The 14,890-nt window shown below is 43.0% G+C and overlaps 1 protein-coding gene across 2 annotated transcripts in view; it reads right to left on the bottom strand.

Annotated features, from left to right (window-relative positions):
- SCUBE1 (signal peptide, CUB domain and EGF like domain containing 1) overlaps positions 1-14,809 on the bottom strand; it is a 194,612-nt gene extending 179,803 nt beyond the window's left edge. The window contains exons 1-2 of one of the 2 annotated variants that reach the window (XM_042050680.1): positions 14,632-14,809; positions 11,744-11,866 (exon numbers count right to left, since the gene is read on the bottom strand). In XM_042050680.1, coding sequence (XP_041906614.1) covers positions 11,744-11,866; positions 14,632-14,719 — 211 coding nt within the window. In that variant the 5' untranslated portion in view covers positions 14,720-14,809. The remainder of the gene's footprint in view (positions 1-11,743; positions 11,867-14,631) is intronic. The other variant, XM_042050681.1, reaches the window with a different exon arrangement.
- Positions 14,810-14,890: the final 81 nt, after the last annotated feature.

Here is a 14,890-nt window from a genome sequence, read left to right as displayed (position 1 = left end):
CAAACGGGGTGAGCAAATCAAGGCTGCATTCCTGAGGGCACGACAGCCTCCCCCACATCTCCCTGCCCGCCTGTGCCAGAGCCCAGCTCCAGAAGGACCCTCTGGTAACACTCACACTCAGACCTCTCACCTGCCTTTTGGACTCTTCAGAACTCCCCCCAAAAGAGCCCAAACAAATCACAGTTATCAAGACAACAGGCTGTCCTTCCCATTAAACAGGAGACCCACAGAAAATGCTGTGTGCAAACAGGACCACTCAGGTGCTCTCAGCTACAAACTCCGGGGCTTTCCTCACTGGATGGCAGCACTAAGGAAAACACGCTGCTCCTTCCAGAAAGTGTCCCCTTGAGTCCAGACTCTTGCTATCACAGGCAATTGTATCGTGTAATCCTACTCAGGATAAAGACTGATGTTGTCTGCCCACTGTGGAGCAGGCTACAGCAACTGCCTGTTGCCTTCCATACAGACCACCAGAATACTTGTCTTAAAACAACTCAAAATTATGACTAGTACCTAATAATAACATCAATATTAATGGTCATCACTAAGAGCCTGTCAGCATAAGCAGTACAGGTAGGTATTCTTCTAATAACTCTTTTTTTTTAGTGCAACAAAGTTCAGTGAAAGAACTCAGAAATATGCACTGGAAACTTCTGTATTAACTCAAAGTAAATTGTGCCATTAAGCTATTCTAGAAAATTAATGCAACTGCTGTTGCTATCCTGAATAGATTTCTGTGTATTCCCTGTTCAGAATAAAAGCTAAAGCTTTTGGGTTTTCCTCCGTAAGACCACATGTGATGCAGTCAACAATTTTTTTTATACTGCACTTCTTGCACTTCCCTCAAGAAAAAGATTAAAAAAAAAAAATTTCAAAACAGATAGTAAAAGGATACAAAGTGCCAGAAGCATAAAGAAGAGAAATACGTTTAATATACACCTAGAAATGATTGTTAATACGAAACTTAAGTGACAACACCTTAGATTTTACCCATATCACAAAAAAGTATTTTCCTAGTAAACAATCATACTATAAACAATTTGATGGGGTTGTTTCCATTGTTAAAGCTTTTGAGAGAACTGTATTATAAAAGTTCTTCCATTCTGAAGCCATAATCTCCTTAAATGTAAAACTGTGTGTATACAGAATAACCTGCTGCCATTTTCACAAAGTGAAACATTCTATACCTAATGAAACAGACCGTGTCCAACCAAAGCATTTTAGTATGAAGGTTTTTATTTCCAGACAACAGGCTGAAGTTACCTATTGCTCTCTTATACCCATTCCCTGTCTCACTCTTACAGCCAAAACAGTCACAAGTCAGAGAAATCCTGGCAGTCCTCCTTCCCTCATTTGTTCCTTGCACTCTGAATACGTCTCCACACTCCCGTCTGAATGGAGGTAAAATCGCTTCCCTAGGAATTCAAGCCAAGCAAAAGCCATAGGGTTCCACTTGTGTCTGCCCTCTAGAAGCCAAATAATGCAGTTAGGCTCCCTCTTGGCTTTGGGCTCGGTCTGCAGCACAGCCAAAGGACGCTGCCTTTACCCAGTGTGCCCATGCACACAAAGCCACCACGAGAGCCCTTGGGAAAATCCCAAGTCAGGAGCAGGAGCAGCCTGTTCAGAGCACCTGCCTTTGCAGTGGGTGCGGTACCAAGACCTGCACTAAAGATCAGATGAACTCTTACCACTGTGCCAGCAAGAATTGGACTGCTTTAAGAGAAAAGTGGTGTGTGGGGGGGGAAGGACACGCAAAGAGGAGCTTTGATCACATTCACCTTTAGACAGGTTGGAATGCATCAGGAAAAAATGGAAATTTCTAAATAAAGTTGGACTTTGGTGCCTTGTAGTTAGCGAAAGACATTGGCGTGTCTCCAAGTCACAGTTTTTATGGAATCCTTTTGCAAACAGAAATGTGCAAAAAGAATAAAGGCACAACTCTACTTGGTAGAGACACTGACATCTCTAGAGATATGAAGTCAGATATCAAATTCTTTCTATGCATGTGCTGCCAAACCATTTAGATATGCATTACCTAAGCTACTTATTCAGCAAAGCAAACACCCCACTTATTTCAACCCCTTTTTCCACTATAACAGTGAGACTGAAAGTTCTGAATGTGACCTCTGCTTCCAGATAATGAAATCAGAACAAAGGCACTTCAGTGCAGTTCCCCTCTTACAACAGCAAGAGCTAGAAGTCACAGCAGTAACGTCCTGTAGGATTTTCAGCAATGATAAGTCCAACAAATACCTATTTCTCCAGAGGTTCCCCATCTCTGAAGCACATTCTGCAGCAGCACCATTCCCTCCAACAACATTAATAATCACCAAATTGGTACTATGCATTGCTCTTATTCTTTTCCCCCCTCAGTTAAACTTTTGATGTTCTGTGAGCACGATGTTAAATGTAAGGACTGACAGTGGTTCATGCAAATGAAGGCATGGGAACGATGGTATGAAGCTTAGTAACATCACTCTGAGAGAGTAAATGAAAATTGGCTTTTACATTCTCTGAGATAACAGCTCATCTGCTTAACAAATTGATTGGAAGAATTGGAACAATCTGAAAGTTGTTTATTTAATATTTCTGATTCTTTGATAGCTGTAAAGCATTATCAACAGTTGTGAAAGCATGGTCTTGAATTTGGTATGTTGTCTGTGGGTCCTACAGCACCAAACAAACTGCACTAAGTTTAGGTCTAAAGTATGTGCAAGATCAAGGACTCAAATCACCTTTTTAAATGATCCAGATTTTGTTTTTAATTCCTTGGTTACTGAAAGAGAAACTGTGACCTTCTACAGGCTCCAGAGAAGCAGCACTGTAACTTAAATAAGGCAATAGCTTCAATTTAATAAAGCACTTAAACAGAATTACTTTAAAATGTAACAGTTTCTTAAGATTAAGTACATGCTTGAGTACTCTGGTGATTCATGGCATTCGAAGAGAAAAATTCTGCCAACTGTAATGTTAAGGTATTCCTTTTGCTCAGCATCTTAAATGTGCAGAAAAGTCTTGAAATTTCAAGGGGGTCTGTCAGACCTTATCTTCAGTTTCTTATAACTCTGCCAAACATTTATATATGAAATATACTTTTTTCTTGCAAGATATCTGCTTTAAAGCAGGTCTTTTTTTTTCAGTTGACATTTAAAACAAATATATATACTAAAACAAAAAAAGGAAAAAACTCAGGGAGATAGCTTTTTTCTAAAGAGATTATATGGAAGAGTCACTGCTTTGTTACATTTAAAAATTCTCCCCCAATTGCTTGAACATTTATTTAATGCTCTCAGATTTTGTTTCCAATAAGGTGTCAGGGAGTTACCTTTCAGGAGATTTCTCAGGACAGAAAAAGATGGTCAAATTACAGCTGAAAATATACCAAACAAAAAAAGCGCCATCTAAAAATTCATTAGCCCCCTTCCTTCCCCAAGAATATAATAAATTCAAAGCTAAACAGGCATCTGCAGAAATTTAGGCAGCTAAAGTTTCCAAAACAACCTTCTTGGTAGGTGTCTTTTTTTGACCTTATGCTGTAGTTTCACACCACAATGGCTTTAGAAACTAAACCAGGTTAGGAAATCTATTCACCTTATTCACCACCACCTTTTCCCTGCCATGTGTCTCAGCCTTTATATTCCAGTTCATTGCCTTTTCAGTGTAGAGCTGCTTGCAGGGCCAGACTGTACTCCTTTGTGTTTTCTTCCACTTTTGGGGGTATTATTTCAGTGACATTCTTCCCAGAATAGCCCCACATCAACTGCCCCTGTGCAAAACAGAAGGCACGATCAAGGAAAAGGAATTTCCTAAATCAGTGCAGAGGGAGTACTACTCCTTTTGCAACCAGAATCCACACACATTTTCCCTACAAATTCCTACCACACATCCACCATCCCAGGACTGCCTGAGCTTCGGCCAAACCTGCCCTGCATGTAAGGTTCACAGCTATCCTGGGCTAGAACAGCCTTGGACTGGTACCACGGGTACAGGGACTGTATCCACCATCCTCTTCCATGGGCACAGACACCATCCGGGATTCCCACTCCCTCCACAGTGTCCTAACAGCATGGATGCTAACAGAGTGGATGCTACCTGGCTTAAATGCAGAGGAGACAAAAGAAGCATTAGTGGAGCTTATTTGGGCAAGGGAGCAGCAGGAGGTCACATTCCCTAACTCCTCCTCTGCCATCATCCCAGCAGAGGCTCCCTGACCACGTCCTGCATCAGCCTCAGATCAAAGAACGTGTATTTCAGCAGTGCAATGGACACACATGAAGACAGTGCCCATAATCAAAGAGGAGCTAACAAATGATGGCAAGCAGCCAGGCAAAGATGTTTTTCCGGCCAGCCACTGAGGAACGAGCCATGGGTCTCCAGGGGGTGGAAACAGCAGGGAATGTGCCGAGGGACAGGTGAGCTCCGAGCTGCTGATGGGGGCCAGGAAAGAGGTGGAGAAAAGGGAGAAAAAGCAAGAAAAAAGGGGAAATCTGAGAGCTGGTAGGAGCTGTTTTAACTAAAAGATGAAACTCAAGGGAAAGGACCAGTAAGGGGCACGTAGAGCTTACAGCTGCCAGCTCTCCAGGCCCACAGGTCTTGCTGTGGGACACTGGCACTCAGAACAACACTGCTGTAACTGCAGCAAGCCACTGAGACAACAGGGGAAGGAAAGGTAAATGAAATAACTGAAAATACATGAGAAAAGAACAAAAGAGAAGCAGGATTTGCAGTAGGGAAATGACAAGGTTAAAAGACAGCTGAGTAACAGAATATACAAGACAACATAATGAAGACTGTAAGGAAAGGGGACTGCACCAAAGTCAAGGTGACAGGTGAGAAAACAAGGACAACTGGGTAGTATCTGGCAGATGTAAAAAGAATGAAGACAAAAGAAGGACAGAGCTACTGAACTTAGTACATTTTATGTTCCTTCATTTCACTATCATTTTCCTGGCAGTTAATTTACATGGTATATCTGGGGGGAAAGAAGTTCCTTCTAAATACCAAGTTTACATCACCCCAGGAGGCCACCCTGGGTTCTGCAGCTTAGCAACTGTTGAGGCTGATGAAATTTTATATATAAGTCCCCAGAGTACCCATAGACCATCCAGCAGACAGGGAGCTTATCAACTATTTAGAGAGGTGTCCTTGGAAAAAGACCCTCTCTTTTCCAAATTGAGAATTACATGTAATGCTGTTGAAGAATGAGGCCCATATTTCATATGGCATGGGATTTATTTATGCGAAATATAGTGATATTTGTATCCAAGAAGCATTTCTGGAGGAAAAAAAAAAAAAAAAAGAAGTTGGAGTGAATGTTCGTTTTCTAAGTCAAAATGGAAGATTTCCAAAGTGGACCGCCGGGGGAGCTGTTCACTGAAGCAGCATCATGGGCTGTCAGAAAGCAGCTCTGAGAGGTAGGACAGGGTAGGGAAGAAAAGGGAGAGGAGAAAACAATAAGAGTTCGTGACACATGGGGACTGATGGCCCTGGGAGCAGTTAAACAGGGCATCTCAGCCCAGCGAAGGGATACTCTGGTTTTAGTAGATGAACTTCTGAACAAAGTTGGGAAACTACAGTAATTTGAATAAATAAATAAATAAAATCAAGGCTCAACTCTGACCAAAACAAAAGCCCTATTCACTGAACAGAAGCAGCATGAAGGAGGAAAAAAAAAAGTTATCATAAGACGTTAATTCACTTAGGCTGTAATAAAATTCTGATTTAATACAGAATGTTCTCAGGAGTATTTTCTTACTTGCTGCTACTGCTCCACTTCTCTATCCCCCAAGAAAATTCATCCCCTGGTGCAAGTTGGAAAATTCGCAAGTCAGAATTGAGTCTTATAGTACCAGACAATTGAAACAAAAAAGGAAAAAGGAAAAAGAAGAGATATAGAAGGCCTCAGAATTCAATTCTGGGAACACTTTTATCAGCTTAACCCAAATAAAATGCATCAAGCTACCCAATAAGAGAAAGGGAAAATAAAAAAGCAGTTACCAGCTCAAATCAAAGAAGCTAGTTTATATTCTCTCTCCCTCATTTTTTGACATGTACTGCTTCATTGTGAAAGCTGCTTTCAGTGAAATCTGCTCAGAGGCTCATCCAGAGTAAACCCATAATCTGCGTGAATCAAACTGGGAAGGAAGATTTGACCCTGGAATAGAAATCTTCCTAAAATCTGGAGGTGTCAGGGTATCTTGTTCTGTGCTCAGATGGGCTGCTGCAAGCCAGTGGTACAAACCCAGCAGCACAGACTTGGAGCACCAGGTCTCATCTGGAACACGGCCCTTAGGGGAGGGTGACGTGAACTTCAACACGACACGAACACCATCTGTCAAGGTATTGTAGCCCCAGAAAGCACAGCAGCTTCAGCACCTAATACCTACCACAGACCTCATTCAGTGAGATCAAGGGAGTCCTTGAAAGTATTAATTCACCTCTACTGCAATTGGGAGAATCATCAGTCAGGAAGAAGTCACTTAAACTGCCTTGTTCAGTGGTATCACTGCTATTCTGCAGAGACAGACAGAACAAGCCTAAGCTCACTAGGGTTGTGCAAGCATCAAGATGTCCGAGTTTCAGAAACCAAAGGACACCAACGGTGTTCCAGCTCTCACAGGACATCACTGATGAAGACGGTTTCTTCATCAATGAAGAAAGAGAGAACTGCTGAGAGTGGATTGATGGGACACCATGGAGCTCTTAAAAGAAATGGGATCACTGTTCCACTTAAAAGACATCCAGAAGTGCCTTACTTAGTTTTCCCTGCAGAGGGAAAGGCTTTAGTATGAGATACTGGACTGGGAGCTGGGAAATGAAAAGTCTGGAAAGTCCTGTGTTTCCACGTTGATTGATTCTGAGCAGCCCTGTCACAATATTTGGATTCATTTTTGAAGAGTGTGAGAAGAACACAGCAGGTATTACAAAGACCATAATAAAATGAAAATCCAACAAGTGAGACCATTAATGAGCTTCTTAAGAAAATGAAAGATAAAACAGGTCAACGAGATTAAAATTATAACAGGAATATTAAGTCAACCCTGGAGAGTCAATCATTATTATTTAAATGAAAGTGATGAGAAGTCTTTCCAATTGCTAAGATTTGTTTAAAATCCATTAAAAATAGATGTAACAAACAGGTACAAGCAGAAACTTGGCTTCACATCCACAAAACTACTGAAGATGATAATGACTGGTCAGAAGGGACAACTGGTCTGTGTTTCCAAACAGACATATGCAGAATATAACCTGCTGTGAGGCTGAATATACCTGTGATTGAGGCAGGAATGATTTCTCTTTATTTTGAGACTGTACCACGCTTAAACCCAGTGAGGTGCCACCACTGGAGCAATCAAGAACAAAGGCCCTTGTTGCAGATTATCACCATCACCTGCCTATTTATCTAGAATGATTATTTACATTAAGAGAAAGACTACAAATACATGAACACATGACAAACTTAAATCACTAGAACTGCACAATCCCACTCACCTCGCAGTCAAGCAGAACTGCTACTGATACAGCACAAATTTCCAGTGTGAGCAGACATCTGAAAACCAGTCTCTCAAGGCAGACTCTACCAAGACACTTTGCCATGGTATGTGCGTGTTGCCCTCAGCAAGAAATCCATCAACAACATTATGAAGCTTCACAGGAGAATTAAAAAGAAGAAAAAAGTCCAGCTGAAAGTTGTGAACATTTCTCTTCTGCACAAAGACTTCAAGAAACATGGTAACAACTGTATGAGATCAATTATTAAAAGAACTGAAGCAGAGTTATGAAAATACAATGAAAGACAGCAGAAAAATGCTCCAAGAGGAAAACCTCAGGCAATATGGGAAAGCTCAAGAGTTTTACAATCCAGAAGAATTAGGTCCCAATAAACGTGTTTTAGGGGTCCTACATGTAAGGTATAATCCAAAAGAAAAAAACCCAATAGCTAGAGAAACTCACTGAAATTACAGTCACACTAAGGGAAAAATCAACTTATAAAACAAACTTAACTCTAACTGGATATAAAATGGGCACAGACAAACATCAACCAACAACTATACAGAGTATTTTAACCATTAATGGCATGAGAGTTTGGAGTAGTCAGAGAAGTAGCATGGAGTAAAAACCACAAACAACTGGGTTTGGGAGCTAAACCCCTTCATACACTGTTCAATGACAGAATATCCTAAAACTACAAACACACAACATTTTATCTGAGACAAAAAAGGCTCTGCCAAGGCATAAGGAACCCCAGGACCTGGAATCCTTTTGACCCTTCTGGAATTTCCATTGCTTTGACACAATTTTGTTGAGATACCACCCCATGGGGAAACCAAAATTCAATGTTGAGAAGATATGGATAAAGTCCTATGGACCATGAAAGATCATGCCTTCAGCTGAATCCAGCCCACTGCATTTAAGATCCTGACTAAAATCACAACAGGGAAGACTTCTTAGGTAATAGCAGGTGTGACAGGACAAGTAAATTAATTAATTATCAATTAATGGATTTTGTATATTGACTAGAAATGGAGAATTGAAAGCAATTATTTTTTAAAGATTACCTGGGTTGGACACATTATTCTGTCCTATGAAAATGCCAGCTAGAGAATTTGTGTTCAAAGGATACTGATACATTATGTGATATGGGAAAATATCATGGCAATGCTGACCAGGAGTCTTTACCAAGCATAACAGATACCTATTAAAGAAAGAAAAAGGTCAACTGAAATCTACAGAGGGAAGCAGAAGACAGGACACAGGAAGAATGAGGAACTCTTCTGTCTGGAGAAAGAACTATGCTCTGTGGAAAGAAACAGGTCAAGTGCTTCAGGCAAGAAAGACAGCCAGAAAAAAAAGGGAATAAAAAGATCCATGAACTGAGAAGTCATCCTCAATCCTCATAAACTCTGGAGAAACCCAGGCCAAAAGACATTTTGAGAGAAAATCAAAGTTCAGAAAGAAATTCCCTACTGAATAAACTTAACAGACTTGCAGGAAAATGTTTCATTTCCATATAATTGCTGCTAGAGCTCTCCACATGTCCTTAAAGAAATATTTGTGTCATATGTATTTCTCCCCACCCTTCAGCTCACAGCAGCAAACCCTGAGCAAAATCCTGCACAAGTGGCTGGGCTCCACATTTACTGCATTGGCCTCCAGATCCCATTGTTCAGAAAAACTATAAATAAATACACAAGAGTACCCAAATACATATTGATATACAGGACGTGTTTGTACAAATATGTACTCCTAAGAATCATCTAAAAGATGTTATTTCCCATACTCTAGCCCTTGCTCTAAAATGGATTTTAAGAGAACAAAACCAATACTTAAGATTACTGTTTAAAATAAACAAACATGCATGTTTCTAAATTAATTGCAATGCCTCAAAACAACCAAAACTGGCAGCTCACTAAAATTTATCAGAAGGTATTTGATAGTATAATGTCTTTAAGCTCACTGTACTGTATGAATGATAATTCTACTTGTTTAGTAAAATCTGGTTGTATGAGAGCCTGGACTGTAAGCGAGTCAGTTAGGATATAACGAATGTTCTTCAGACATGAAGCAACACAGGTAGATTGCTACAAACTTACCCAAAGAGGCTCATTACCCAACAAAATCATTTCCTCATAGGTAACTAGTTTCACTGATCAAAAGGCTTGTTTTGAAAAGCCCAGTTATAAAGACCAAGAACCATTTAATGACCTAGTTTTGGTTTTGGCACGACAAAAACTATCCAGTGGGTTTCATCTTTGTTAACAGTCGCTTTCATCTTAAAAGGTAACTTCTAACAGCTGATCACTGAGGTTGTCTTGTGACAGAATACTCAAAACCAATCAATTAAGCTAGTCTGTTTATTTCTGTAGGTTTCACATACTTAACCTCAAGATGCAAAATAAATCCACTCTCCATGTACAGCAGGCCTGAGGCAGATCTTAGACCTCCACTATCCCTTTCTGCTTTCTGCTTCTTCCAAAATTTGACATTCTAAGACTTAAGACACAGAGCTGATGCAAAATCTTTAGAACTGTTACCATAATATTGGATAAAAAAGTTATATATCATGCACAGTAATACCTGGTTTAGACAGCTTACATTACCTGACTAATGCTGAACATCCATGCAGAATGAGTTGCAGTCTGCCCCACTTTGCTTTACTTACCAGGCTTGCCAGACACTACTTTCTATTAGATACGAGTTTGAAATCAGACCCAGATGTTCTATTATTCTGTACATCAGTACAAAGATCAATATTGGGTTTTACTACTTACTGAGTTTGGGTTTTTTGTTTTGTTTTGTTTTTTCCTGAGCCAAGGCTAGTCAGGCAAAGAGATATACGTATATTAGATAAGCATAACCCATGTCTACCACTAAACAGAGCTCAACAACTAAAATACGAAGAGTTAAAGCATAAGGAAACTTTTAATGTAGAAAACCAATACAACAAGTACCAATGTGGAGAATGCTGTAACCCCCACAGCTGCAGCCTTGAGTACATTTTCTCAGAGTTCTGTAGCTCTTTCCCTGGAAGGGATGAATAGAGAAAGAACTGGTGCTGAATGATTATCCCGTTTGCAAGGAAGAAAATCTGGCTTCCAGAAGAGCAGCACCTCAGAGATGCTAGAGCACCAGAAGGTGGACAGTCAGAATTTGTCTCTGTCAATTTAAGCTCAAGACAGAAAAATAGGACAACCACAAAAATACTTTATGAAGGCACTTGAACCAACATTTTAGAGGTCCATGGAGAATAATATGGGGTTTCAAATTTCTGTAGACCAAAGTAATTTCTATGTCTTCAATCTTTTCAGTGGACTGGCTTTCTAAAAAACTGATGTTTTTTAAAGTTTCATTCTGTCACAGAAAGAGAGAGACTTGGAAGGAAAATGTTATACCTACTAAGCACCTACAAGTAGGAAAAAATAATAATCTTGCATCTTTTATTTGTAAGGCATTCTGCTATGATTACAATATTGGTTCTTTTCACCAGAGAATCTCTCCACTGAGATTCAATAGACAAGATGGAGTACATAAAATCCAAAATATTAGTGTACACAGAGCCTAATAAAACTTGCTGAGTCTTTTTCAATTACAAAACTGATGTGAGGACATAGAGAAGTAAAGTAAGTTTTTTTAAGTCTGTGTAAGCACAGTCATCTGAAATGCTTCCTTTGAAAATAGTGTTCCATGGACTAGAAAGATATGATGATGACACATGTAGAGTGTCAAAGAGAAGCAAACTCCGGCATCCTGTTCGATTTCTGTAACTTGTACGGGGAAAACAATGGCGAGTCCTTTCCATCCGCTCTCTGCTGGGGAGCTGGCCAGGGGCCGGGCCCGGCCCATCCCATCCCATCCCATCCCATCCCATCCCATCCCATCCCATCCCATCCCCACACACACGTGTTTGGCGTGGTGCTTCGAGACCCGAGGGCAGCGGGCCCAACACTGCTCAGGAGGAGCTGGTGCTATCAGGGAATCGCCTCAGTGGGGAACGCCACCCCCTCTCACCCCCTTTTTTATTTTATTCTTAAGAGCAGGCTGGCGGGCACAAGGTTTAGGTGCTGGACAATTAGCAAAAGCAGCAGGGGGATGCTTGCCAATAAACACCCAGATTTGAGGTTAAGCAGCTGTAAATCTGCATTAATCGTTTCAGGAATTCAGCTGTTTACAAAAGCTTTTAAAGAGCAAACAAATAAGAGAAGGGAGGGGAGAAGAGACAGGAGAGGAGCCGATCTGTCCTTACCTTCACACTGCTTCCCTTCCCCTTTGTAGCCCGGCTTGCAGATGCATTTGTAGGATTTTGGTGTGTTTTGACAAATTGCATCGATGTGACAGTCATCCGTAGCTTCTGCGCACTCGTCAACATCTGGAAGCACAGAAGGAACCCCAAGGGGACAGATAAGAAGGGAGACCCGAAACACAAAACACCAAGGATACATATTCCCCTTGAAGCTGTTTGCCTGCCTGCCTTCCCAGTGTCATGCTGGAAACGAGAACATCTAAGGATAAATAACTAAACCAGCCAACGTGATATTCTCCTCAAGTCACTTATAAGCACTGCTCCACAGAGCTGGAGGGACTTGGTCTCACATTTCTGCACTATGAATTAAATACTTAGACACTAGAAATTAGCTTCTGCTGTATAAGTATGGTACTGGAGACCCACATCTTAGTAAAACAAGAGAACGCTTAAATTACCAAAAAGAGGAGGAAAAAAGACCACTTACATGTTCTAGCACGGAGATTTTCTTAATTTATAAAGATAGACCCTAGTTTAAATAAACTATGCTGGTGGGGGAATGGGAAAGAAATATTTGAACAGCAAAACCACATTAATACTTTTAACTAAGAAGAAAAAAAAAAAAAAAAGAAATGGAAGACCATATGAAACTCGGCAAGGTAGTGTGGAGGAAAGCAACCTGCAATAACATCATCTACTTGGACCAACACTCATTTAGGAGGAAAAAAGTCCCAGCAGTCGTCCCAGCCCCTGCTGGGGTGGGTTCCTTACTGGGTAAGTTTGACTCTGAAAGGCGGGACCCAGACCGCTTTTCTTGTTTTCAGAGTAGGCAGCCTTTACAAACATTGCAGTGACGGGCATTCGTTCTCTCCCCCGAATTTAAAGAGGATGGGGAGGGAGGAGGATGAGACAGAGTGGAGATTTGGTAGTCGTGGGAATGTTAATGAAGTGAGCATAGGAAAAAAAAACAAAAAACCAACTCCGACCTATTCAGGGATAGGGTGTGCTGGGAACATGGGAACACTTAAAGCCCTGCCTAAACTGCCCCGCCCCCCGCACTGCCCCCAGCCGCTCCCCGGCCACCCCGGCACCCGCAGCTCCCGACGCCAGGGGCTGCGATGCCACCGCACCCCGGGGACACGGGCCGGGCCGGCAGTGCGGCCGTGGTGTCAATCCCGCACCTCCCAGGGATTTCCTCCCCGCCTCACGCCACAGCCGGGGCTCGCGGCAGGACACGGGCAGGCAGGCAGGGGAGCGGGTGAGCAGCCGGAGAGGGACCCGCAGAGCTCCACAGAGCACAGCCCCCCCTTTATGATCAGGGAGTACCGAGGAGACAGGGGTGCTGCGGAGGGAGGCAGGGAGGGAGGGAGACGGGCATCCAGCGAGAGGCATGTGCAGTTGGTTTCATGCCAATTAGATTAACAGATCCTCAAAAAGGTGCACTAAAGTGAAAACAGTTTTATTGTTAGCTTGAAATCCTAACGCTAATTGTTTCAGAAGTGCTCACTCAGCCATCTCCAGTGATAACACACGGATCCTTCAAAGTCACCGGGAGCAGGAGGGGGCTATTTAGAGAGGGGAGAATAAGCAGACATTGCAGCATGGCACACAGCAGAGAACTTCTCTTAGCGCTGCAGACCAGGGCGGCCCCACGGGGCACCTCTGGAATCCCAGCGAGAGAATTGTCCGGACTCTGTATTATTGTTTTTGTAGGGGTTTTGGGTTTTGTTTCTGTTTTTTGAAGAAAGAGGGTAACAGAACACCGAGCATCGTAATTTTCCGGAGTAAGGCAGAGCTGCTGTAATCTGTTGCCTTCTTTCTTGTCCAATCGTTTATTTTTACCGCTAAACCAGTTCAGATCTAGCTGTGATTTACGTGAATGAGCTTAGGTGTTGCCCAGATCAGGCACAGATTCAGTCAAGCACAAAGAGAAAAGAAGTTTTCTGGGGAGCTTGGTCTGGGTTTTTTTTAATGCTTTGGTTCATACTTTTGAGTCATTAAACCGGCACCCATCTCCCATCAAGATCAGCAAAAGTGACAGCTGGACTCTTTATAAAGCCGTCAAAAACTCAAACTGCATTGAGCCAAGGGGGACATTTCACAGCAACCAGAGGATGCCTGGGAGTCAGGCGTGAATGCCAATGAGTCAAATGAAAGGGCAAAACCAAGTATGAGCCCCTGCTCTGCTCCACATCTCACATTGCAGTACTCGGACTTTAAGAACTTCTAGGCTGACTTTGTTCATTTTGTTACATTTAAATTCCTCTATCCGAGGAACAGGGATTTTTTCCACACGCTCACCCTCCCCCCCGCCGCCTGCCCCCGCTCGTACTTCACCTTAAAAGATTTCTCCTAGCACAACTTCAGAGCCTACATACATTTCTTTCAGAAATCACTTTGGGCTTGCAACATTCCAAAGCAGATAGGATTGGGGGGTGTTTGATTTTTGGTTCGTTTTTCTTAAACACCGAAGCAAAGACTAAGTATCATTACAGCTATTGAACTGATACGAGCGCCGGTGTTAACACCAGGTCTTCGGGTTAAGCCGCAGATAGGAAAAACCTGTGAAGATATCCCAGCCAACACTTGCTCTGCGGAGTCTCCAGGGCTCAGCACAGAGTTATCTCGTAGGCACTCAAGGAAAGTAACTTTTTCTTCCCCATTTCTCCCTGCAAAAATCCCTCGGCTCCGGCTGTGTCAAACACGCGAGAAAACGCCTCCCCACCGCAACTTCCAACACCCTCGGCGCTATGAGCAGCGAGAAGTGACCTCCCCCTCAACACCTTACAGCGGGGAGAGGAGAGCGGACAGACACGGTCCCCCCGGGGCCGCGGCTCCGCGCCGCCCGCGCCTGGGCAAGGCGGCACGGCGGCGGAGCCCCCTCTTCTTACCTGCGCCCCCGCTGCCTCCCGCCAACCTGCCGGCCCAGGCGAGAGCGAAAAGCAAACAGCAGCGCCGCGAAAAGCAAACAGTGCCCATGATAATGATGCGATCCTCGGTCCCTGTCTGCGATAAGGGACCCGCTCGGGGCCGGCCGCGCGGAGCCGCCGGCGCTGACGCCCTGACAGCGCCCCGCTGATTCGCCGGGGCTCCCGCGGCGGGGGCGGTGCCGGGGCGGGCCGGGGGCAGAGCCGCCCCCGCGGCTGCCCC

This window comes from Corvus kubaryi, unplaced genomic scaffold (assembly GCF_017639235.1).
Source record: "Corvus kubaryi isolate FWS band 111438036 unplaced genomic scaffold, C.kubaryi_AGA036_p1.0 74, whole genome shotgun sequence".
Taxonomy (NCBI): domain Eukaryota; kingdom Metazoa; phylum Chordata; class Aves; order Passeriformes; family Corvidae; genus Corvus; species Corvus kubaryi.
The sequence above is the reverse complement of the archived record's forward strand: the minus strand, read 5'-3'. Positions and strand labels throughout refer to the sequence as shown.